Source organism: Indicator indicator, chromosome 20 (assembly GCF_027791375.1).
Source record: "Indicator indicator isolate 239-I01 chromosome 20, UM_Iind_1.1, whole genome shotgun sequence".
In the NCBI taxonomy this organism is placed as follows: Eukaryota; Metazoa; Chordata; class Aves; order Piciformes; family Indicatoridae; genus Indicator; species Indicator indicator.
The window spans coordinates 15,419,230-15,446,299 of NC_072029.1; the positions used below are offsets into that span (position 1 = coordinate 15,419,230).

The 27,070-nt window shown below is 41.0% G+C and overlaps 1 protein-coding gene across 1 annotated transcript in view; it reads right to left on the reverse strand.

Moving 5' to 3' along the window:
- The window catches only part of DPP6 (dipeptidyl peptidase like 6), a 375,478-nt gene that overhangs the window by 122,597 nt on the left and 225,811 nt on the right, over positions 1-27,070 (reverse strand). The window contains exons 3-5 of the mRNA XM_054390267.1: positions 25,153-25,251; positions 7,213-7,307; positions 4,478-4,552 (exon numbers count right to left, since the gene is read on the reverse strand). Of these exons, the coding sequence (XP_054246242.1) occupies positions 4,478-4,552; positions 7,213-7,307; positions 25,153-25,251 (269 nt within the window). The remainder of the gene's footprint in view (positions 1-4,477; positions 4,553-7,212; positions 7,308-25,152; positions 25,252-27,070) is intronic.

Below are 27,070 nucleotides of genomic sequence, written 5' to 3' on the forward strand. Positions count from 1 at the left end.
TGGAAAAGACCTCATAGATCATCAAGTTCAACCTATTACCTAACACCTCCTGACAACTAAACCAGGGCTCCAAGTGCCACATCCAATCTTGTTTTGAACACCTCCAGGGACGGTGCCTCCACTACCTCCCTGGGCAGCACATTCCACTGCCAATTTCTCTTTCTGTGAAGAACTTTCTCCTCACCTTGAGCCTAAACTTCCCCTGGTGCAAAACACTTTCCCACTTCATTCACACTCTAAATACAAAGCCCAGGGTTTGGACTGGGTCTTTCTGAGGTCTCTTTGGTCCAACTACTTCTGTGAGTCTATGACAATGGGCAGGGAGAAAGAAAATACCAAACTCACCACATGCAATATGCCAAAACCCCCAACAGTTGGGCCTGTGCTAATTACAGTGATGATTAATTCCTTGCAGCTTTCAGCATCATAAAAATGCATTCTTTTAACAGCAAAATAGGTGTGATGGTTTTAAGACTGTCTTTAATTTGCATCTGTTGTATCAGGTATAGAACTCTCTAAGCTCTAATTGTTGTTCAGAAGACTTAGCAGTTTGGCCCATATTAACCAGGCAGAATTTCCTGTGTGCAATTGCTCTTAACTAGCTCAAACACAGTAATAGACTGGTAAATTGGAAATGAAGAACAAATAGCTTGAAGAAAAATCTTAGCCACTTTATTTCCTCTCTTGCATTATGTCAGCTATTCATAATAAAGGCAATTAAATATTTTCTCTTTAATGTCTTCCCATGTCACTCAAGAAAATCCCTTTTCTTCTCATTTATTTCCCTCTGTTGTTTTAATCACCATTACACAAACTCCACTGATAGACTCTGACTACTGCAGAAAGCTACACAAGCTTGTGGGGTTTGGTTACTTATCATTATTTACCCCATCACTCTCCCCAGGTGCAGAAATGCCACTGAATTTAAGAAGTGTTTTGTTGCTTGAGTGTTTAGAAAATCCCTTTTGGATACCACAGAGATCCAGAAAAGTGGTTCCAGCCCAAACACCATAAAGACCTCAGTGTACTCCTAGGAGACATGCAGGGAGCAATGTGATGGGCTAGAAGGAGCTGTGGTTTGACACCACCAGAGACAGCCTTGACACTCCCCACTCTTTCTGCTGAGGTGCTGTGGCTAACCCCTGGCTTGCCTATGTGTTTTGAGGTTACTGAACTCTAGAGCTGGCACCCCACAGTCTTGTTTTGTGGAAGGATGATTTGAAATCCTCAATGCATCCCCAAAATTTCACCTTGTGCTTTCAGCCTCATGTACACTCTAGTGTAAAGAAACAAAACCCCAAATAAACAACAGAAAAATTGCAAGACTGTTTTAAAGACAAGCCTGGCACCTTTTCTATGACCTTTCCAGAAAAAGAACAAACCTTCTATGTTCAAGGTTAGAAAAGCTCCCTATTAGCACAAGGCTTACCCAGAATATTGCTGCCTGAAAGATTAAACTTCTGTAAATATAAGCACTGCAAAAAAAGCATTTAAAATGAAAGCTGACAGCCTGACTAGCCACAATGTACCCATGTCAGTCTCACAACTGCCTTGCCAAGCTTCCTGGGAGAAATGTATTTTAAGGAACATGCTTTAATTCATCACCCTTTAAGATGATGAAGTGATACAACAGGAAAACACACATTAGTTGCCTCAATACCTTTGCAAAATAGGTGTCTGCCAGTTCAGGGCTGTGTTATTCCAATGTGGGTGTCAGTGCCATTACCCAGAGCAACACTGAACAGAAATGCTTCTGTGCAAATCAATAGAAAAATCTTAGAAGAAACCTACTGCTGGCAGGAAATGACTTTGTAGCATCTTCTCTAAAATACTTCACTTCATTGGAGTGACACACTAAGCTTTTCTGTTTTTCATTTTTATTCCTAGCTGGTGTTTAAATTAAAGGCTGAATCCATTCCTATTAAAATTCAGGTAAATGATTAATTCATATGATGTCTATTAAGATATTGTACATGTATGTAAATGCAGCACAGCTGCATAGTGGGAAAAAAAAAAAAAAGATATAAACATCTATACTCAGAAACAGAAGGCAGCATGTCACACATCTAAATGGCAAAAAAAAACCAACACTTTCTGATTCCTTTAAGTGCATCATAGTTTTAGGAAGTTTCGAGAAACTATTTGCAGACTAACTTCAAACAACCGTCCTCTAACAATACATTTCCTGAAATTTCCTTTTGACTTTGCAACAAGGACAACTGCCCAAGGCTTTGCTAATCAATTACTTGTGTGGCAGAAAACAGCATCATTTGAGTTTTGCCCAAGAATACAGTTTGAAATGCAGAAAATGTGAAAAGCTAACTAACACACAATCATTTGCAGCCACAGTCTGCATACCAAGTGAGAAGCAAGCTGAGTAAGTTAATTTAATTGTTATTGCAACTTCAGCAACTGAAGAGCCACCTGCCATGGTTTACGGATGCAATACTCAAAGAGTGGATCTTGCTACCCCTCTATTAGTACACTTTTATATATAAATATGTATATATATATATATATAATATGTATATCTATCTATATCCCCACACATATAATCTTTGTATCCTTTGTATGGCAGGAAGAGTATTACTTTTGTTTTGTTTTGTTTCAGAAAACTATGTCTTGAATTCTTCCTACCATAAGCTCCTGGATGAACACTTGAACAATTTGCAGTGCTCTCTTACACTGAATATGTTTCACATCCATAAATCTTTCCAAAGGGCATGTCTCTAGCTTGTCACCTTGGGTTTCCCTTTCTAGCAGAAGATGTGGTATGAAGCAGAGAGCACTTGACCATGTGCTGCTCTCTCTTCTCCAGCCAGGCATCTTAAGCATCACAAACTCAAAGTTTTGCTTCAAAGCCACAGCTCAGCAAACACTTAAATGCAGAGAGGAGGATGCAGAGGAAGCACATCCAGTCCATGCCTTTCCAACATCCTCCTCCATTTCCTACATCAAGCTTCTTCTGCAGACTGAACACAAAGTATGGGTTGCAAAAGACCCCATAACTTTGCTTCTTGCAGATCTTCCCAGGGTACAGTTGTTTTGGTGTTGAGAGTGAATTTCTTACTGCTGCATTTGAGGAATTAAATAGTTTCTCTCATTATATTTGTTGTTGTAATAAACATTTTTCTCTCCATCTCAGAGGATCTGAAGCAGTCCTCTCTCCTCAGGGCTCTTCTAACTTGCACAATGCACATGAGCAATGTCAGCACAGTCAAAGGCTAATATACACTAAAAGAACTGAATTTTACAAAACATCTCTAGCACACAAGACAGGGAGGCTCTTAGGCAAAGGCTTTGATTGCTCCATGGCCATTAGGCTGCCTTCTCCACATTTAGATTTAACTTAACACTTCCACACCCATCTCCATTTAGAGCTTTCCTAAGCTTTGGCTAACTGAAGTTGCACCAGCAATGACTTCCAAGCTAAAATGTCTTTAGGAGTTACCCCTAAAGTTTCTGATACTGTTTTATTTGAACTTTTTCTAGCACCAGGTGTGGTTCTCTTGACTTTTATACCATGTGAGTCAGGAATAACTCTAAAGATGACAGCAGAGAAATAAGATGAGCAACAGAGTCACAACCTCTACTACCTAAAGGACCAACAAATTTCCTTTGGCTAGCAGCTGAAACTAGATTTATTTTATGGAAGAAGAATTGCAGTCACTGGTGAATGTATTATTTTTGTTTTGAAGAATTGGAGCAATTCTAGATTATGGAAACAAAATATATAGGGCTTGCAGTTTACCCAAGTAGTACAGCACAGCTATCATTCAAACATTTGGGGTCTTATACCAGTAGAATTTAAAAAGAAAATTAACATTATTCATGCTGAAGAACTGCTTCCCACATGTTTGATTCTTTAGTCATCATTTAAAAATGACTCATTACACTTTTCTCTTTTGAAGTTTGGTTGAAAATTTGCCCTAATCTAAACACTTAGTCGTAACCCAGCAGTGATTTCTAATGAGTGATTTATACCTAATCCTCTGAAGAAAAGGATTTATAATGAAAGTGATAGCTCAACTCTAACTGCAGCACTGGGAACAGTGGCACCATAATTAATGCATTATTTCAGATGTGGGAGACACTGACAGTTGCTTTTTGTGCCGGGGAAGAAATTTATAGTGTGACTGAAAAAGGCACCATGGAAAAAAAAAAATCACAGAAGAGGAATAGAAATCCTTGTAGCAAAGACATATCCTTACACTCCCCCTCTGAAAGACTATAAAATGTTGGCAATGACAGTGTTTCCTCTATGGTGTAATTTATACCTTTCTCCTCTCCTAGATGGCAGCATGACATGCTCTCCGAATATCTAAGTGAGAGCTTTCTGTCTTTGTTTCATAGGAAGCAATTAATGTAAAATATCATCTTACTAGTGTAGAAGTGAGGAAAAGATGGGAAAGGGGAAAAAAAAAAAAAAAAAGCTTGCCACTGGCTGTGCATTGTGAAATCAAATCTATGTACTTACAGGTTCAACATTAAAAGCAAAAAGGGCATATTCCCGGTCAGGTGACACTTCATATCGAACAGCCTTTAAGGAGACCTAGAAAAGAAATCAAACATTAAAATAAATAGTTTTTGCTTTTCAAGACAATGACATCTAGAACCAATTGTTATGAACATCCTTCTAATGATAAAGCATACTAACAGACTAAGTGTCTTGAAAAATAATATATCACATCTGTTTTCAAAACACAGAAGTGTTTTGTAGGCACTTACACGATCCCATTAGAGAAAGCATAACTGCATTGTGACTCAGAGAAGGAATCTGTCCCAAAAAAACCAGAATTTTCCTTACAAACTTACTACAGAAATGCTGGAGGGGCAGTTGTGGGCAACTAGTAGTAAAAAGCTCTGATAAATGCAATATTATTAATTCCTTCTCATTCCCTGCAGCCACTGGACTAAATGCAGGAGATACCAAACAGGAAATACCTGTTGCAGCAAATTAGGATAATGAGACACCACTGCTTCTCCCAGTTAAGACAACACTGAGGAAAACTACCTCATTTTCCCCAATTAAAAAAGGTCTTTAAGTTGCTATGGTGATATACTTTTCCAGATGTACCTTGCCTGGGGTCTGTAAGTCTTACAAACTAGAAAAGATGGCAAAGCAACTCAGATCTGTCAGGAGTTGCCTTTTCCCTGCTCCACTTATCATTTGGATAGTGCAGACATTTCTTCTTTCCAGTGTGTTTCAGCCTAATACATTGCTGGCACACATGGCAACAAGGTCAGAGAGGTGCCACTTACATGTCACTCATCCATTGCCTTCTAAATCTCACCTAAGAAATTAGATGCAAGTCCTTGAGACATTCGCAGGAAGCAAAATGGAAGGACAAAATTGGGCTGCAGGAAAATGCACAGCATCCCTCTGTGAGAGTCCTCCCCAAGGCTAGCAAGGCTGGAGGTGGTGCATGGGGAAATCAGGGACAGCCACAGGCAGAGGTGACTGATCATAGCAGCACAGCATGGTTCATGTTGGAAGGGACATTTAAAGGTCATCTAGTCCAATCCCTTTCCAGTGAGCAGGGACATCTTTAACTAGATGAGGTTGCTCAGAGCCCTGTCCAACCTGACCCTGAAAATTTCCAGGGATGGGGCATCTACCATCTCTCTGGGCAACCTAATGAGCTGATGGGCCAGCATGGATTGGAATGGAGGATACCAGGGGAGTATGAGAGCCAGCAGTGTCAGCATGAAGACAGATTTTATTTTATGCTATATTAATAACATGAAGAAAGGAAAACATGCCAAGTTAGCAAAAGTTTTTCTGACCCTGGGCTGGGAAAGAAAAGAACAAAGAAAACATGCCTGGATGAGATGTGACAGGGGCTCTTTGCATCAGGACCTTTTGGATTAATGTAGAGGTGATGTTCTGCAGATTTATTTACTGAGAGGGCAAAGAAGCAAGGGTAGGACAGGCAGCAGGGAGGTCATGGCAGTAAAAAGCAGGATTCTCTGTAACATTGATTTTCTTACAAAAACTAAAAAACAGAGGAATAAACAGAGGCCAAATAGAAGAAGTTTGACTTCAACAGACCTGGATTCCTTGACCCTTAGCAGAACTGAAAAGAAAGGTGTTAGGTTCTGGTAAAAGAGGATTGCTTATGTGGTGTAGCAAAGGTTGAAGGTTAATTGGCAGCATCTTAAGTTTAAGGTAGGGTCCTGCCATAATAATTCAGTGATAAATTCTTTGTCTCATTAAAAAAGAATGAATACTATACTTAAGCTTTGTATGTATGAGTCATATACTCATACTGCAAAATAAAATCAACCTGGAATGTGGTTTAATTATTTTCTTACAGATTTACATTTACCTTTGAGTTTCTAAAGCTGTTTTCTGCAGCTCTTGAGTCATGAATAGAAGTCTGTTAGCCATCCTCTGCTTTTGTAGTTTTGCAATGATACAGTACAACAAAACCACCCCAAGTTAATCAAAATCATAGGCAGGCAATGCATAAGTGACAATTGTATCAGGATGACATGATTTATATCTCATTGTTGGAACAAACCTAAGTGTATTTTACTTTGGAAAATTAACTTCTCACAGGAAATACTGAAAACACTCTGATATTTCCTTTACCAACCTCTATAACACCAGCTTCATCTATTATAAAAATACAGTGCTGCAAAACACTTTCATCATTATAAATAATATTCTGTATCAGCTGTGAATTTAATTTCTTTTCATCCATTTTAATAGCCACCTATTAACTTACTTTCCCAATAATTTCTTAGGGTTTCTCTCCTAAGCAACTCCACTTCCATTCATCAACACTATTCATTAACAATACTGAAACTACATGTCAACCATTAGGTGAGAAAACTCAGCAAAAATAAGTATTTGCACGGAGGAATGTGGGGAAAGCTTCCAAGAGAAAGTAAATTATGTCAGTTTTCTTTTTTATTAAGCATGCAAAGAAGAGAATTATGCATCTTTCAATTGTATGTGATATGCAAGGCTAGCTTCAAGTATCTATTTGATACTATCCTGTAGCATGAAAGAAACTGAGCCTGCAGAATAATGGCAAAAGCTGGAGTTCAATTTCATGTTATCAGTTATTGAACAGCCCATAGTATTAGCACTGTATCACTTCACCTTGACAACACACAACGTTGAAACTCCAGTCATTTTCTGCTTTACTTATCCAGCTTCAAGAGAACTATGAAATTCTGCTACTCCTTACAGAAAATACTTACAATTTTTTTGTTTTCTATTAATATTGTTGAATTATTAGTTTCAACATTCCTCAGAATTACTGTGCCATTCCGGTTTCTGTAAATGAATTCTTTATCTGCAAGGAGAAAAAGAAAAGAACATTAAGGAAATATGAAACTGTCTGTTTGGTTAGAACCTAGTTATGGAATTGAACCAAAAGTACTGGTGGGAACTTCCCTCTAAAGAACACAGGTTTTTTTTTTTTTTTCAATGTAGCCATTGCTGTGATGTTAAAGTAGCTTCCAGGATAGTCATTAAACAACATGACTGGCATTTGTCACATTCCTTCTTCCACTTACCCAGAGCTGAATGCAAGAGGGTGACCTGCCTGAATGTACACACTCAGATTGCTACATTGTTAGCATAAAAAAAAAAAACCCACAAGGTCAAAAGAAAACTTTCCTTATGCTTTACATCTAAGTGTAGGAAGGAAAAAAAATCTTCTCTGAGACTGGGATGAATGAGATTCTGTGAAGCCAAACTGCTGCTGCAATGCAGATGACCCTCTCTGAATAACTAGAACAGGTTGCCCCAGAGAAGCTGTGGATGGCTCCTCCCTGAAAGTGCTCAAGGCCAGGTTGGATGGGACTTTGAGCAACCTGGTCTAGTGGAAGGTGTCCCTGCCCATGGCAGGGGGCTTGGAACTAAATGATCTTTAAGGTGCATTCCAACCCAAACCATTCTATAACTTTAAGGACTTAAGATTCTCAGTTCCAAATCACAGCGGCAACCCTTCAGAATTACAGGCAAAGTTCTCAAAGCATCTCTTTCTTTTAATTATCACAGAATCAACCAGGTTGGAAGAGACCTCCAAGATCATCAAGTCCAACCAATCACCCAACCCTAACTAATCAACTAGACCATGGCACTAAGTACCTCATCCAGTCTTTTCTTAAACACCTCCAGGGACGTCGACCCCAACACCTCCCTGGGCAGCCAATCATTCCAATGGGCAATCTCTCTTTCTCTGAAGAACTTCTTTCTAAGATCAAGCCTAAGATCTTTATGGAATAAAGGTTATCAACATCTTCTGAATTAAATTAAGACTTGCACTTGAGACCAGAATAATGAAGACAATTCCTGTTTGGTTTTGTCAGTATTAACATTTTGTCATTAGTTCCAGAGTGGTGTCTAAGGGCACGACATTTCCATAAGCATGCCTGACTATATTCAGGACTTTAAAATATTGCTTCACACAATTTCACAGAGTCACAGAATTAACCAGGTTGGAAAAGACCTTCCAGATCATCAAGTCCAACCTACCACCCAACACCATCTAATTATCTAAACCATGGCACTACGTGCCTCATCCAGTCTTATTTTAAACACTTTGAGGGACAGTGACTCCACCACCTCCCTGGGCAGCCCCTTCCAATGGCTAATCACTTCTTCTGTGAAGAATTGCTTCCTAACATCCAGCCTAAACCTCCGCTGGCACACCTTGAGACTGTGTCCTCTCCTTCTGGTTGCCTGGGAGAAGAAACCAACCCCCACCTAGCTACAGCCTCCCTTCAGGCAATTGTAGACAGCAATGAGGTCTCCCCTGAGCCTCCTCTTCTCCAGGTTAAATACCCCCAGCTCCCTCAGCCTCTCCTCATAGGGCTGTGCTCCAGACCCCTCCCCAGCTTTGTTGCCCTTCTCTGGACATGTTCAAGCATGTGAACTGAGTGGCCCAGAACTGGACACAGTACTCAAGGTGCGGTCTAACCAGTGCTGAGGTACAGGGCAGGCTGTGACTGAACAAACTAAGATTCTTAAATCTGGGAAAGAACTAATTGGATAGGACTCTAAAAAGTTATAAACAGCATGGAGAAGATAAATAATGAATTCCTGTTCCCTACCTTTTCCAAAATAAATATTAGGAGGCATTAAATGGCATACTAACTTCTAGACAGAAAAATCACATTCAAAATATGACCAGTACAGCATTTGGATGATTTTAAGCCTCTCAGGGTACTTCCTAATTACAGAAGAGAACTAGCAATGAAACTCAGCTCAAAGTTCAGTACACAGGTGAAGTAGCTTATTAATCTAATGAGCCTGTGGGGCTGTTAATATCTGGTAGCTGTTTCCTGAGAGCTGCATGAACTGATGGAAGTTACATTACTGCCCATAATGACATTGCTACTAAACTTTTATCATTCCCTATGCTCGAAAGAAAAACCATAGCATTTTCAATAAACCATGAAACTTCAAGATGATTACATAAGAGCTGTTCCATAGTTGGAAGTAGGAGAGGAAAGACTTCCCTTTGTTAAGATGTAACAAAGTTTAAAATCAGGTGCTAATCTGCTGCATATATTTCTGGGGTGAACAAGGAAGAATGAACGAAACAGTGTTCATTTGTTAGGGCTGTAAATCTTGCTATTATATTCAATACAAGCCATCAACACAACTTCTGAATTAATGAACAGAAAATCGGTCTGCTTACAAGAAGAACAGATTGATCTGCATTATATTCCAAGCAAAACACTGTGAGGTTTAGCTGGTCTGTAAGCCATATTATCTTAGTCCTCAGAAGAATCAATGAATAATATTCCTGGACTCCTGTTTTGAAGTGCATGATTTGTTCCAGTGCAAAGCATTTATTTAAGTGGGACATACCTCAATCAAGGACAAAAAGCAATGCAGCAACCTCTGTCTCTAATGAATTCTGTCCAGTGAGCTGATGAGAATTTGCAGCCTGATTTATAGTTGTCACCACAGCTGATAAAGGTCATCACTGCATCTCATTTTTTATACCTGCCTTTCTTTGGGGCTGGTGTTCAGCGTAAATGATGCTGAAAATGGTAACTTTCAGGCATGAAGCCATTTATTCCATTTCTTCAAGAGCAGAGTTCACTTGCCAACTCCTCCCCCTCTTTCAACTTCCAGGAAATTGTCTGGTCAGTAGAATATATTATGTGCCTGTGAGTGTAGACACAGATACGTAGCCACACATGGAAAAGTGACTGAATACAAAAAGCAGTGATTACTTGAAATCATGGGGCTGCTTTGCTGCTCTACAGACTCAGCACAGAGGAATGAGGGAGCATTGGCAGAGATTCCTAAAAGCCTGATAAGCAGAACGGGTGAAATCAGAGAACCCAAGACCAATGATGTGTTTGTGGTGTCAGAGTTTCCCAGCTTCTTTATACACATTTTTCTTACATTCAGATAGGAAATACACACGCAGAGAAAACAGCTCCAGTGACAGGAACTTCATGGTCCTTGCACTTGCTGAGCCCTTGCCAGGGACAGCAAACACCTGGGTTCACCTAGCCTGGCAGTTCTGCTCTCTGGCCCCTTTGTTTAGGGTGAAACCAGACAAAATGATAGTATATTCTTAAGAGAAGAATGCATCACACAGTATATCTCTAATACAGGTTTTGCATTTTCAGGCACACTAACAGGCCACCCCTTTCCAAGGTTCTGCCATGAGAAAATGCACAAGGTCTCTGGAAACTTACCCACTGGTGCTGCTGTGATGCTTAACCTAGAACTGGCAGTTGAAACAGAAGAAAGATCATGATCCTGTCACTGGCTCATTTAGGAACTCCAAGTCATCAGCTCAATATGCAGCCAGACACCATACTACAAAATGCTGGACACCATCAAGAGAGCAAGACAGCACAAACTGTTTGCCATAACATAAACCAAGGGAGTACAAAAATTCATGGGCAACTGATAAACTGAAAGATTCTAAAGGAAGTAGGCAGGATATGCCATCTATCATTCCCAATGCAGAGCTGCTTCATTATGGACCACTAAAAGGGTCAGGCTCATGTCCAACGCAGCATCAGCTCATGTCCAACATAGCATCAACTATTGCTATGGTTGCAGACCCAACACTGGGCTACAGGAGCACTTGCCTGAGCTAATATTGATTCTTTTTACTTTGCTGTGTGTCAGCCTGGGCACCAGACTAAAGAGCTCATCACAGTGGACAAGAACATCTGGGGCAATTTTACTTCTAAAAGGAATAAGTTTGAGTGCTGGCAGTATGATGAAGCTGAAGGAATTACATCCAGCTACAGGAACACATCTGCATTAGCATCAGTGAATTTAGGGCTGTACAGCTTCTCTGATGTGAATACACAGTATCAGAGATGACAGACTGGTATATAAGGTGACAGCAAGATTTGCATGCTTTTGAGAAGAATTTTCATTATTTGTCAGAGATTGTGGAAAGCAGAAAGCAGAACTATGTGATAAAGAGAGGAAAGAATAAGCTGTAAAAAATAAATTTAAATGAAATTGTAATTTTCTATCACTTTAGCAACTGATTAATGGAAAGTAGAGGGGAAAAAAAAAACCTACAAAATTCACATGCAGCAAGTCAGCAGTAAGAGTTAAAGAAAAGCAGAAGAAACTATTCACAACTGATAGGACAGCTCCAGTCATTTAGTACTTAGAGGAAAAAGCAACTTCTCAAGTTCTGTAGTTTCAGATCAACAGACGTGGAAGATAATTGAATGAGTCTCAGTCTGATGAAAGTTAGCATCAGGGGAATTATTATTCTCAATCCCTAAGATTAAGAGAGACCGGTGAATACAGGAAATGTAAGTCCTGAAGTTGTTCTGAACTATATCAAATAAATGAGCCCCCGGACACCAGCATGATCAGCAAGGCTGGAAAACAAATTATGGCATGTCAGGAGAGCAGACAGTAGCACACCCTGTGGGAGAAAGCCTGCACAGCTCCTAGGGAATCAAGGTCACATTGCACCTGGCCATGTGTGCTGCTGGGATGGAGCTCTGCATTGGCACAGCAAGTGGCAGAGGAGTGGGCACTGTGCTGTTATTTCTCATTCCCACTGCAGTAGGAAGGTTCTGATAGACATGACCTTGGGTGTGACTCACAGCATCTGACAGGCAGTTTGCATCTGATAGGCTTTACAGTGAGGTTAGAAACCCTTAAAGAATCAGGCTGAGACCCCTTTGCTGAAGCAACAGCAGCATCTGAACCAGCCAAGGGTTTCTTGGAGTCCTCCTGAGCAGTTATTGATCAAACACAACTGGTTAGCACTTACCCAAGACAAAGGGCAGGAAGACTGCAGCAGTAGGACAGATGGATTTTCACAGTTGGTGTTTTCAGACTCACAACAGCACACAGCACAATTGTATTCACTTGGAAAAATACCTGAGGGTGAGTCACTTGAATTAAAATAAACCCAAATCTGCTTGTTTAGCCCCTCAACAAGTTTTCTGAAGGTGAACCCTAACACAGTGGATGGAGACCAGAGATGGGGAAAGGAGTGAGTGTGTACCTTGGGTGGGCTTGGGCATGTCACAGCCCTCACCCCCAGCATGCACACAACATTACCATCCTTAGGGATGGTTCCTCTAGGCCTCTGGACCTCTAGCTTATCACAGCCTCCTGATACCACCCTGTTTTTTATCTTAAAGCCAACTGACCTCACCAAAAACTCCTTTTTCTTGAGCACTGCCACTCTGCAGTGCAGAAATACGTAGGAGTCTGTTATACTTTGTGATGCTGATGCAAGGGAGCAACAGGGGACAGAGAACAGCTTGCCTTTAACAATATCACTACAGCCTTTAATTCCAGGAGACAACTGAAATCCCATTTTTATCTTTCTGGCATTATAGGTCATTATCATTTACTGTTTGCAGCAGGTGGGGTTTTTTTGTTGTTTTTTTTTTTTTTTTTCACATGAGAAGCTCAGAAGGAAAACTTCTTTAAATAGGTGATTTACTGTAATTTAGCTAAATGCTGTATAACACATTATGTTGGTATATTAAATCCAGCATGATAGAATGTGCTTTATTATGCAAGAAGTGGTTTTAATTGCTCATCACCTCAATGCAGTTGCACTTGATGCATCAATATAAGCACTTTTACAGTAGTACCAGTAAAATAAAACAATTATAGCTCAGGAATATTCCCATATCAGTATGCATCTCTAGCAGGCTTCTAAGTTAACTTGTCAAAAGCTTGAAGAAGGCTGAATCCTGGGAAAACTTAAAACTAAAAAAATCAGTAATGTCAATCTGTTTCCCCTTTATGTCTAATTCTAAATCTTTCAAGATCCATACTCAAAAAAGAAAAAAAAAAAAAAACCACAAAAACCTTATTCAATCTCATTGTGAGAAAAATCTCAGCACCAAGCCTGAAATCCAAGGCAGAGCACACCTTTGAAATTTCAGTCCCAAATTTGAAACCAGGTACAATTCTGCTGCTGCCTCTCATTTGTGAGACTGAACTCCACTTCAAAGTGCCCCAATTGGGAACTCTGCAGGCTCAGATCATGGTGCAGTGGCACAGGCATGAAAAGCTGCAGCCTATGTGAGAAACAGAGAACTTGTTTCAACTTCAAATAACTCTTCTTCCCTGCTTCTGTCTGCTTTTATAACACATGGCAGGAGAGGGAAAAGAGACTCTGCAATTAGGAAAAAAATGAATGAGAAATCCTCTGGAGAAAATCCATTTTGACTCCATTCAGGACACATCATTCCAATTACAAAACTGCTGCAAATTCTTAACACAACAACAACAGTAAAAAAAAAAAAAAAAAAAAAAAAAAAAAGAAGGTGCTACTGCTTGCTGCCCTCAGTTTCTCTCTCTTCTCCCCAGACAGCAGCTGGGGACTTTCCAGCATGCTGAGCTGACTTTGGCCTGCTGCAGAGCTGAGAAATCTTCCTCAAAAATTCTCTGCCATTCTCTCTTCCTGTTCAGTTGCACTCTTGCCATGTGCTCTCCAAACCCTAGATGCTGCAGGAGGAGAAGTGCAATGACCACAGGTCTGGACCAGATTACAGCTATCTCTTGGATTCTCTGCCAGTAACTTCCTACATTCAGCACAGGCCAAAAGTAATTAAACCTTGAACAACAAATTCCCCAGGAAATGTTTCCTGATGTCTTTATCTATGTATTTTTCATGGTCTAACCATATGTCTGAACAGCAAAACAAAATGCAGACAACAGGTAGCTTATCCCAGCTCCTCAATGGGACTGGTGTGGGATACACAGCTCCAAACACACAGGGCACAGATTTTTTTTTTTTTTTGTTGAGAATAAAACCTCCAGGGCTTTTGCCATAGTAGGTGATAGCTTGTGAGAGCCCAAGCTACCATTCCTGCTTGACTGTCTCCACCCTGCCTGCTCTGTGCAGGTACATTTACTCCAAGCACTCTTTGGTTGTTCCCCAGGCCAGTGAAGCATCACTCAGCAACCTCTCTCTTCTCTGCCAAATGCACCTGGTTTTATCTGCCTCATTTAGTACAGCTTCACACAGAGGAGTGCATAACCCAGAGTGTTACAGATAAATGTAATAATCCACTTGACACTGAGGAGAAAAGGAATCCATGAATAAATTTTCATTAAAATGTGACCTCACGACTTGCTTCCTTAATTCCTCTGTGTATTTCCTTGCCTCTTCCTTTTGCCCCCAGACAAATCACACTTGTTGGCAGCTATGATGGAGAGAAAGAACACATGAAGTGGTTTTATTCCTTATTATTATCATGGGCAGAGTACTGAAGTTTCAGTACAAACTGAACAAGATAGCTGTGTATATTAGCAAGCAAATTTGCTGTGTATACAGGGTTGGATGAAGTTGCAATTACCTTTATGAGCAATGTTTCAATACACCTTTTATGTTATTCCATCATTTCAAATGTGCCTGGTGAAGTATGACCGTGCTGAACTGTAAAAGAAGTTTGGCAGAGCCATGGCCATCAAACCTTGTTTTCAGGCTTTTGAAAAGCAAGGTGGTTAAGACACGAAATCCAACATCCTACACATAAGGGTTACCCAGTGCACGACTACTGGTTTTGGACTGGTCACAAGAGGGCACCATATTACAGAGCCAATGGAAACACTTGCAAAGGACTGTTCATAAATCATCAGACGTGATGCTGGGCAGCAGATCTGGCAAGGAATGGCACTTGGAGGAGAACAGAGTCACCACATGCCCAACTGCAAAGGAGCTGCTATTAGAGGAGAAGTTTGCAATTATAACACAGTCACATTGTTTTTAAACTGATGAGGAAGGAAATGAAAAAAGTAGTGTCAGCTAAGCAAATACCTTTCCCTTATCATCTCAGAACGGTTTGCCTGCAGTGACTGGGCCAGCTCCTGCAGGGAGCCTCATTCCACACCCTGGAAATTATCCTGGAAGTACTTTCACTTGTAATTCCTGTTCCTTTCTCCATAAATGAACCCACATCGTGCATCATTCATTGCCTTGGTCATGAATCAGCAGTCCTTTGATGGCAAGAGGGCAGACAGGCTGAGGTAGGTGCTGAGGCAAAACTCCTGGTTTAAGTGCAATGGTTGAAAAATGGTTACATCAAAAGAATGACTGGTCCTTTCTTCAATCCTGGTCATTTGTTTTTCAAAACTATCTTTCAATAGGTTCTCAATGCATTAACAACCTTCAGCAGGTAGCATTAAAAGCAAAATATGGCTTTATTCAATGAAAAGAATGTTACTGCTTCATATTTTTCTTTATTTTCTATCCTTACATAATTTCTTTGTTACTCAGGACAACTCTTTTTATCAGGCATTTTCATGCTTCTCTAATGATCTTTATCCTTTTCTCGACCATGTCTATTCCCACTGCAATCTATCTCTTTTGGATGGAGTGGCCCAAACTTACTGTAGTGCTCAAGGTGATTATTCCTAAAACTGATTTTGTGATTTATTCTAAATTTTAGGCATTGAAAAATCAGGTATAAGGCTTCAAAAGCAGCTGATATTTAAAAATCACATTTTCTAAGGAAATTAAACGTTGGATTCTTTTCATTTACCTTTCAAGTACGTTTAGCTTTTGAAGGGCCATTGAGATATAATTTTAAGAATGTCTTTCAGTACTAAACATTTTAAGATGTATTTCATTCTCTTTTTGAATCAAAGTAAGTATATTTGTAAGTCACCTGTCCCCAGAAGCTGGGACTGTAAGTCAAGTAATGAAATGAAAACTTGGCACCATATCCAGCTGGCAGTGCAGAGAAGGCAAACTTCCTGCCCAGCCATACACGAATCTGGTTACTTGTTCAGCTCTTTTTCTCCTCCATCAATCAAATGTTGTAGGGAGTTGTTTCCTTCTTTTCCCCTGCATATTGCTTTTCTTCTTTCATCTCTTAATACATGTTGTCTTACCTTGAGTTCTTTTTCTGCTAAGTATGAGACTAGAAGTGGCTTTTAAGAGGTGTCATACCTTGGTAATCAAGGACTCTTTCTCAGTATGCAAGGCCACTTCTGTCCCAGGCTCACTTACAGAATCACCTTATTTTCTATCAGAGAGTATTCTTCATTACTGGCAATGGAAAGAGATGTCAGCAAAGTAATCCACTTTAAAGCTCAGGAGCATGTCAATAGACACAGCGCTGCTTTCACATAAAGCTGTGAAGGTTCTGCTGGGGATCTATATCCCAGGATTTTATGGTGCCATGATCACTCAGTGTGGTATAGATTGGTACCAGGACCTACAGATTTTAACACAGTGCAAAATCTCCTGTTGTTTTTTTTGGGGGGGGGGTTGGGGGTTTTTTTTGGCTCAAACAACTCATGTTAGATGTATGCACTTGCCTTAAAGCACCATAAAACTGAAAGAATATGAACATGTTTGAGAAACCAACTCCAATACACCAGTGTAATCCTTGTGCGTAGCTCCCATCCTCTCTAAGATGGGAGGTGGAAAACACTTGATTAGTGTTAGATATTAGAGGTGGAAAACACTTGAGAAAGGACAAGGATGATCCCAAGTAGTATTGAACACCCATCAGGCAAAGCAAATAAAAACGAGCTCCCAGGTAAAGCAAGAGGAAGCAGTTTATCATTTACAGAATCAGAATCACAGAATCACAGACTCAATACGGTTGGAAAAGACCTCAAGGATCACCAAAGCCCAACCTGTCACCCAAGACCTCATGACTACTAAACCATGTCACCAAGTGCCACATCCAATCCCCTCTTGAACACCTCCAGGGATGGTGACTCCACCACCTCCCTGGGCAGCACATTCCAATGGCTAACAACTCTCTCCGCAACAGGTATTATGCCAGTGAAACTAGCTGACCAAGGACATGGTGGATGCAAGAGTCTCTGGAAGACACTTGGCAAGTGACTTGGGAGAGAAAAACATTTGGAGTTAGTAAATAAAAAAATTACAATAGGATATAGTAATTCCCTGGCATAAAAAGCGTGTGAAGCTTGCTGCCCTCTCACTCATCCTTCTGCACATACATATTGCCTCCAATGGAAACAGGATTTTGGACTGGGCAAACTTTCGCTCTTTTCTCTTTTCTTAATTGAATTTTCCCTGATGAAGAATTTGTGTATCTACATTCTAAAGTCTAATTATATTCCCTTGATCAATGATAATTATCTCATTTGAAAGTTCTTTTAATGAATTATGTAAGTCCAGTACCATTTCTTCTAATTAAAAAAAAAAAAAAAAAACAACACAACTGCTTCTTATATGTTGAACAGCTTAATACAGTCAGGAGATCCAAACTCACCAGAGATCTTTCTTAGATAAGTAAATCTTTATCTGCAAAATTTCCAACTACAAATATCTGATATAAAGTTTAATCACCAGAAATACAGTATTTCCTATCTCCAATTTATTAAAGTATGGTATCTCCATGCATATTTACTTAATGTCCATTAAAAGGATCAAGTAGAAGAATACATACTGCTCTAATTAATCCTTGGTAAGCACTCCATGTTTAACAAGTGGCCAGGGGCAAAATCAGGGAAAGCTACAAAAATGTGCTTTGCACCTAGTAAAAAGCTTCAAGAATGAAATCAAAGTTGGGCAGGATGTTGTGCAAAATGGGAAAAAAAAAAAAAAAAAGAAGAGGCAAGTTGCCTCCTACAGAATAGAGGGTACCTAAAGATTAATTGTACTGAAAGACACAAACCTTTCTGGAACTCACTACTGAAAGCACCAGCAGTATGTAATCAGGATCAGCTGCTTAACAAGAGACCCAAACAATTAGGGCTCTCCTTTCTCCATCATCCCTTTACAAGCCTCCCTTGAATGTGTGTCTTGCCCAGCATATCCTGCAATTATGCATCTCATTTCTTCCTTCTGTTTCTTTCTGAAGTGCTTATCTCTTTCCCAAAACTTTTCTACTCTTACACTAGCCTGATTATTAGGGAAATCTTCAGCAACTTCATGCAACCCTCACTCTTGATCTTGCTCACCTACAGTTCAAAACTGAGTTCCCTCTCTCTCTGACCAGATTTTCTCAGCGGTGCTGGATTTAAATGAAATACATTTCTTGCTCCTTGCCAAAGCAACCCTCTCCTTAGTGAGACACTGTTAACCTCCTGGGCAAGGAAGAAGACCATCAAGCTCTACTGAATCCAGCTTGTTCCATCACCCAGGAGTATGGCTTGCTTTGTTTCTCTCCCTCCTCTTCCCTGTGTTATACTCTTATGAATAGGTGAGGGGAAAAAAAGCCAAACTTGATTTCAGCACAAAATCATCGTTGAGCTGTAATTATGGCCATGCTTTTAAAGGCTTATCGAGGACAATTGTCACAGCAGTTCTTCCTTCCCTGGGGGCTAGGATCTCAGCATTACCTGCTTTGCAGGAATCAACTAGGGAAGCATATCTATCAGCATCACACTATACCCTTAGTTGTTCACCTGGATTTTTAACACCCATTGAGAGAACGTCTAATCTCTTTCCCAGTTAAACCCCTGTAAAACCAGTGCTTTTCCTTTGGTTCTGAGAGCAGTGGGTTTTAATTTCAAACCACTTTGAACAAGATGAAAAAAAAAATAAAACAACAACAAAAACTCTTTTTTACCTGGATTCAAAGCATTAAGCACATAGGCAGAACTGCTGTGTGTGTTTCTTTTCTTCCAGCAGCAGAAGCATCACAGATGTGAGCTGCTTCCTCAAAAGTCCCCCATGGATGCAGCTGCTCCCCATGGCAGCATGCTGTTTCCTTGCCATTTCCATTCCTGCTCCTTTTTTTTTTTTTTTTTTTTAAATCAAAAGGCTCCCCCACTGTGAACTGGGTGCAGTTCTAGTGTGTCTGGCTGGCTGGAAGGACCCAGCACTGAATTTAGCAGCTTTGTGATTGCCACCAACAATACAGAGCATAGAAACACTGCTGTGCACCTTGGTATGACATAAAGCATGGGGAGGAGCAAAGAGGGCAGTTTCTACTTAATTGCCATGGATTTTTACTTCAAATCTGCAAACAAATATAACACAAAGAAACTCCAAGTGGTCTTAATTTTCATGCACCTGTTCTATCTTCAAATTATTCCCCAAAGCTGCTCTTCACTAGCAGACATGGTAAAGGCAAGAGGCACTGCCTTGCTTCTGAGTTTCTTTGAGAGGAAAGCTAAAATCATATTTTGGTACCTCAAGAGGACATTTGACTCAGAGGCTCAACAGCAGTCAGTGACACACAAGACAGTGGTTAGAGTACAGCAGGCTTTAGAGAAATTACATTACCTATGGAGGCACATAAGCACATAAAAGCACATAAAAAAATCTTGACCTCCTCAAGATGTTAATCTACTCAAAACCCTCACAAACCAAACCTCCTGTCTGACCATTACAGCATTACTTCTGCTTTGCTAGGGTGCAGTATTTCTCACAAGTACATTTCTCTAAATTCAGAAGTGGTCACACATGTGAAAGGACGATGTTCTCAGTCTGACAGCAGCACCCCAGCCCTGCAGAGGAGCTAGGCACCGAGGCACTGCTGAAGCCAAGGGACGGAGCTTTTCCCCAGCTTGCTCCTGCATACTGTATTAATTTTTAAAAGAGCCAAATTGATTTCTTGCTTCATTCTCTCTAGCAGTAATAAACAAAACAGCTGCATGGCAGAAATGCTCTACTCCATGGCCTACTACAGTGTGTTAAAAAGCCATTAGTTCCCAGGTTTCCTGTCTTTAGCCAATAGGTTACTGTCACTGCTGAATCTCGGCAGTTGCCCAGCAGCTGAAAGACAGGAGCAGGGCAACTTCTCATCACTGCACAGACACACAGAAATCTCTGAAAATGATAGGATAGACTCCAAAAATCAAAATTAAGGCTCAAATGGTTTAACATTCTCCTCTCTTCTTTCTCATTGTGGCAGTGCTCCATGTAACTTCCTGTGTGTCTTACGAAATGTTTCAAGAATGTTTGAGAACTCACAAAAGCACTGCAGACACAAGCTGCCATGAGGTAGGACATGAGGTTTGTCACACCAGAATTGGAGGAGGACAAGTTATCTTTAAACCATTAAGACCAGCATACCCATTCATTTAAGCCTTTTTAACATGTACTTAAAATATATTGAAATTAATTACCTGGTATCTCTTTACCTTGTATCCTTATCAAATTAATCCAATTTTCTTTACACCTTCAGCAGATTTACACTCACAAAACCACCTCTGAGCAGTTTCTAGCTTACATTCATGTAACAGAAGAACTGAGGCAAGTATGTGAGCCTCATCTGGCAGCACCTGGGTTCAAGGGTGCCTGCATGGAGATGTAGCTCCTTCCTAATGCAGTCTCCAAACATGCACAAGACTGCAAACCACACCAGCCGCAAAAGACAACTTTGTTCTTCCAATTAGAAACAGAAAGATGAGTTTTCTTTCATGTCAACAGCCAAACCTTGCCAAAGGAAAGGCTCCTGCTTCCTTACAATTCAGACAGTTGCTTGGAAGCAGTCAGTCTCTTTGGCCTGTGGATGAGCAGCCCAGAGAAGCCTGCACTCCAGCTACCCACGTTGTGGCTTTCTAGCAGAACAATTTTAGTCTTAAGGGTTGTCAAAGCAGCATCTTAAGGCAAACCTTTTTCACAATGAAAAATATTAGCACCGACAGAGTTCTTAATATCCATGCAAAGCAAACTATAAATAATTCATTTCCTCCACACATCTGCATCATTTGAAATGCATCAATGCTTTTATCAATACACACAATGGATTTGCACTGCACAGAACAGACTTGGGGCATGTAGGCTGTCCAAGTATTGTTGATCTGAGCATTATTACTAAAGGTAAACTGAAATAAATTACCTCAGTTACTACACAATGATATTTTTTTCAGCATAGCAAATAAAACTTATTAGTTCTAGGTCATTAAATTCAATATTAGACTTTGAAAGAGCCTAGAGCTTCTGTAATGTTACTAGTAAAACATGTAACAAAACATGTGCTTCAGTATTACTCTATTTTATTACTACTCTATTAGCTGTTAGTTACTAGTGCATTTTTCACAAGGACTTTTGAGATAAAAGCCTATCTACCATGCTCAGATGCAAGCTAGGCACATGGTGGTTCTGGCTTTCACCAAGTGGCAGGTTTCCAAATGCCTGAGCCATTCTGAAAACGTCATTCAGAGCCTTGGCTAATTTAGCCACTATTGCCCTTCAGGATAAGTGTTAACAAATACTATTTTGCCACTGATGCAGGGGAAGCACCTTGCAGAGCAGGGCTTGATTGTCAGATTTTTCAGTCAACTTCCTATGTGTCTTTCCAAAAATGTGTCTTTTAGTGTCCTGTATCTCAGCGTTCCTTGCTGCTTGAATATCCTGTATTCCTAATTTCAACCTTTATTCTTCTCATTTAGCCACAACCTCCCTGCTAGGACTGCCTCACCATGTCTGGCTGATGTCTAGCACTAAGAAGATGCACTCCTGATTGGGGCCTCCAGTCACTAATATACAGCCAAAAATCCTGGCAACAGCCACCTGTGCACACACTTGCAAGATGCCAACAGCAAGGTTGGAAAAGCATCCTCCAGGAAGTAAGCAATGAGAGCACATTACATCCAGTCAATCAGAATAACCATGGGCAGTATATTATAGGCTGCTCTGACGTTTTTCTAACAACAGCAGCCAAGTACTTTCAATGTGGGAAAAATGTGTTTGCCATTAAGTACATAAAAGATAAGCAGGAGTCTCAGCAAGTGGGGTGCATGATTCAATCTTTACTGCTTACTTTGACACTAGGCATGATTCTGTCTCTTTCTGAAAAAGGAGAAGTGCTCCTGAGATGTGAATCATAGAATGGTTTGGGTTGGAGGGGACCTTAAAGATCACTGAGTGCTACCCCACTGCCACAGGAAGGCACACCTTCAAATAGACTGATCAAAGCCCCATGCAACCTGGCTTCCACTTCCCAGGAGGTGGCATCCACAGCTTCTCTGGCAGCCTATTCCAGCGTCTCACCACCCTCACAGTGAAGCATTGCTGGATACAGTACTCCAGGTGAGGTCTCATCAGTGCACAGTAGAGCAGCAGAATCTTCTCAATCTGCTGGCCACACTTTCTTTGAACCATCCCAGCATGTCACTGGATTTCTGAGCTGGGGGCACACACTGCTGGCTCCTACTGAAGGGTGAGGGAACCTGAATGGGTGGTCAGATTCACAGCAGATAGGAATGATTGCATCTCCATGGGGCCACAGAGACAGCACTCACAACCTGACCAACCTCTTGGGCCAGGTAATGACTACAAATTGTAGTTTTAGGACAACTCAGATGACTACTAATATTCAGCACTAAATATCAGCACTCCTCTTTATCCCATTTTTTTGTCCAGGAACATTGTGCAGCATCCCAGTGAGATTTTCAGACACCTGAACTAAAACCTTGTGTGAGAGGGATGACAGAAAAAGCCTAGTAGTTGTGAAGCCCTAGTTACCATCTGTCATCTGTGAGAGGGCTAATGAAAGGCCAGCACAGGACACTCCAGACAGTGTGTGGAGGAGGAGACATGAATGAGGAAATGTCCAAATACAACATGTCAGATATACAGTATGAAATGAGCTGCTAATTGGAGCTCCTATGCATGCTTAACATATGGACAGTGTAATCCTGCTTGTGCAGTAAAGGAAAGCTGACAAAAGAGGATGTTAATAGAAAGGCACAGGGTGCCATACACTGAGAGGAACGCAGGGGAGGGCAGTTCAAAATGTGTCAGGGTTGGAGTGTTAATAAAATTGTATCAGGCATCAGTGTATGACCATATCTGGAAAAACATGGGAAATACTGTTTGTTCACAGAAGACTGCAGTTTTGTGGAAAATATGCCTTACATCCATGCAAAGCTATATTCACCAGAGGGAAGATGTCATACATAGCTCCACAGAAAAACTTTATTCTCTGTTCATGCCAAAGTTTACTTCATTATCATTCCCTCGTACTCTAGCAAACGAAGAAAATAGCAGTAAAGGTCTCACTAAAACATCTCTTCCTTCATCAGAGCCATTAGGGATATCAGTGCTAAAAAAAAAGGATGCTAGACAAACAATTCTGAAGTGCAGTGCAGCTAATATTTCCACTATCATTATTCCCAGAGAGTGATTATGGGCAGCACCATTCCCCCAGAGTACACAGCCTGAGAAAGATCTCCTGCCCATCAGCAGATGTGTTTGTGAAGGTGCTTTCATCTGCAATTGCTTTCCTCTGTAGCTGAATGGGTGGAAGAAGTCAGAGACAGCTGTGCTCAGGGCAGCTGGGGAACATGTTAATTCAGCACTATCCTTTAACACTTCTCTCTCTTCATTATAGGTATAAAAATTGTTCCCAATAGGCAGAGTAGACAAGAAAAGCCAAACATGAGGAAGAATTCAATCCAGTTCCTCATTAATTTCAAAAGAAAACTGGTAACTTCAGTGATAATACAGGAGCTGGACTGGAACCTACTTGTACAACATACCACAAATCAGTTCATTTTCACCAAAGCTTGTCCAGATTGCAGCAATTTCCAGTGAGAGCTGTAATCTGCCTCCCCCAAAACAGCCCTACTCCAGCAAACACTACATGCATGTGCTGATTTTGGCTGGGATAGAGTTGGGTTTTTTCATAGTGGGTAGCATGGGGTTGTGTTTTGGATTTGTGCTGGATCCAGTGTTGACAACACAGGGATGTTTTCATTCCTGCTGAGCAGCACTTACCCAGAGTCAAGGCTATTCTCCTCCTCACATCACCCTGCCAGCAAGTAGGCTGGGGGGCACAAAGACTTGGCAGGGGACACAGCTGGGACAGCTGACCCCAACTAACCAAAGGGATATCCCATACTATATGATATATGATATCATGCTCAGCCTACAAAGCTGGGGGAAGAGGGAAGGAAGGATGTTACAGTGTCTTGTCTTCCCAAGGAACTGTTAGATGTGATGGAGGCCTACTCTCCTGAAGAAGGCTGAACACCTGGTGGTGACTTAATTCCTTATTTTGCCTTTTCTTTTGCTTGTGTAGCTTTGCCCTACCCATTAAACCGTCTTTATCCGAACACAGGAGCGTTGTCACTTTTATCCTTCTGATTCTCTACTCCACCCAAGCAGGGAACAGTGAGTGAGTGGCTGGGTGGGGTTAGACCACAAGAGTGTATCAATTCAAGTATTATTTAGGTTTTCCCTTGACTAGAAAAAGTAAGGCAGCAGAGGATAAAAAGAACACATAGCTTCTGTGCAAGCACCAGCCCAGCTGCTGCTGGCCCACAGCTTGCCTACTAGTAATGCTTCATCCCTCTGGTGGAAAAAATTGTTTTGAAGGGGATTATAAATCTGATGTTTTGTTTGTGATAAAATAGTGACTGTCAGTGCTCCAGCCACCACTTCTATCCACGTGCTACTGCACTTACTGAATGCTGGTAGAACCTCAGGCAAAATCTGCAGTTTTCAATGCCTAGCTATGACAACTTGGAGATCCCTAAATAAAATAATTATACTAACAGAGCAGTGATGTCTGCATATTTATTAGAAGGAAAGCTGGAACAAGATTTTAAGGGTTGAATTTCTGGGCAACCAGCTCGAGCTGTCCTTAATTGAGCAGGGAGCTGAACAGGATGGTCTCCTGAGGTCCCTTTCCAGCCCCAAACACTCCTTGAATCTGTAGTTTCAGGAGCAAAATAAAGAACAGAAGGAATAAAGATGGAAATTAAAAAGAGATGCCCAAAGAGCAGGGAAGGAAAGCAAAGGAACTGTATCATGTTCATGCCTCACTCACCAGTTATCCACTTAGCCTCTGGGTCATGAATTTTGAAATCACTGCTGAAAAGATCTTCCACTGTTATCTTCTTCTTCTGAGACAAGCTGTTGTCTTCAACTGCAAAACATTCAAAACCAAGCTGTCATTACTTCAGCTTTGAAACACACCTGAAAGTACACTAGCTGTGACCAGTGCCCTGTCATACCTCATTCAGAAACAACCCAGATAAGACTTTCTGCCACACATAAGCCCCTTCCCATTGCTACCATTACAAATGGACTATGTAGTGAGTGCTTCACAAACAGGAACCACCTGGTTATTTGGGCCTGGACTCAGTAACTACATACATTTTCAAAGATAACCTGATCAAAAAGGCATTTAAAAGCCATCAAAACACACCTACAAATCTCACAGAGCTATATAATGCTGACTATTCCGAAGATCATTAGAGCTATTTAACCTTAAGACTATTTTAGAATCATTGGTTAAATTAAAAAAAAAAATTAAAAAATAAAAGTAACCAAGTTTTTGCAGCTTATATTTTTATTTCCTTAAAACTATCATGCAGAACCTCAGTTGGAAAGGTAGTCTCATTAAAGGCTCATACAGATTACTTCAGAAATTCATAAAAGTTTTCCATAGGAATCAGACATTTGGCTTGAGAAATATTTTGGAAAGATCTTTGAGACATAACCCTAAATCCTGAGGTGTTGCATGCTATTTCCCACACTAATTTTGATTTTTAGTGAAGATACACAGCTTCACTTGCAAGCATGGAAATCTGGATAGCTTTCGCATTGAAGAATCAGACTGACAGCTTAAGATGCTGAAAGATCAACTTGTCATGAACAATGTACTTCATTTAGCTGATTCTTTCTAACTCTGTAGCATGGAATCATAGAATCAACCAGGTTGGAAGAGACCTCCAAGATCATCCAGTCCAACCTATCACCCAGCCCTAAGCAATCAACTAGACCATGGCACCAAGTGCCTCATCCAGTCTCCTCTTGAACATCTCCAGGGTTGGTGACTCCACCACCTCCCCGGGCAGCACATTCCAATGGGCAATCACCCTCTCTGTGAAGAACTTCCTCCTAACACCCAGCCTATACCTCCCCTGGCACAGCTTGAGACTGTGTCTTCTTGTTCTGCTGCTGGTTGCCTGGGAGAAGAGACCAACCCCCACCTGGCTACAACCTCCCTTCAGGTAGTTGTAGACAGCAATGAGGTCTCCCCTGAGCCTCCTCTTCTCCAGGCTAAACAGTCCCAGCTCCCTCAGCCTCTCCCTCATAGGGCTTGTGTTCCAGGCCCCTCCCCAGCTTTGTTGCCCTTCTCTGGACACCTTCCTGTACCTCAACATTTCTCTCGAATTGAGGAGCCCAGAACTGGACACAGGACTCAAGGTGTGGCCTGACCAGGGCTGAGTACAGGACTCCACATTCCCCACAAAAACCCAGTTGTAGGTTTTACTCCACTGTCCTTCATACAGTACTCTCCACATTTCTCATGATTCAAAGGCTGCCAACAGATTTCTGATGCAAAGAAAATCTAGAACTGATTTCCTTCTGCATATATGCCATTGTTACAAGGAAATTTGTTTCATCAGGCATGTCTGCAAGACTAAACATGCAGGGGTCCAGCTGAATGGAACAAAGGGCTAATTTTAACCACTTGAAGTCTGCTGCAGCTACCATCTTCTGTGTCAAAATTATACCTTCTTATGCCTGTCATCACCTCTCTGCTATGGAACAATCCTGAGAAACAGACCACAGAGGCTCCTGAAGTGTTTATAGAATCATAGAATCAGTCAGGGTTGGAAGGGACCACAAGAATCATCCAGTTCCAACCCCCCTGCCATGGGCAGGGACACCTCACACTACATCAGGCTGGCCAGAGCCTCATCCAGCCTGGCCTTAAACACCTCCAGGGATGGGGC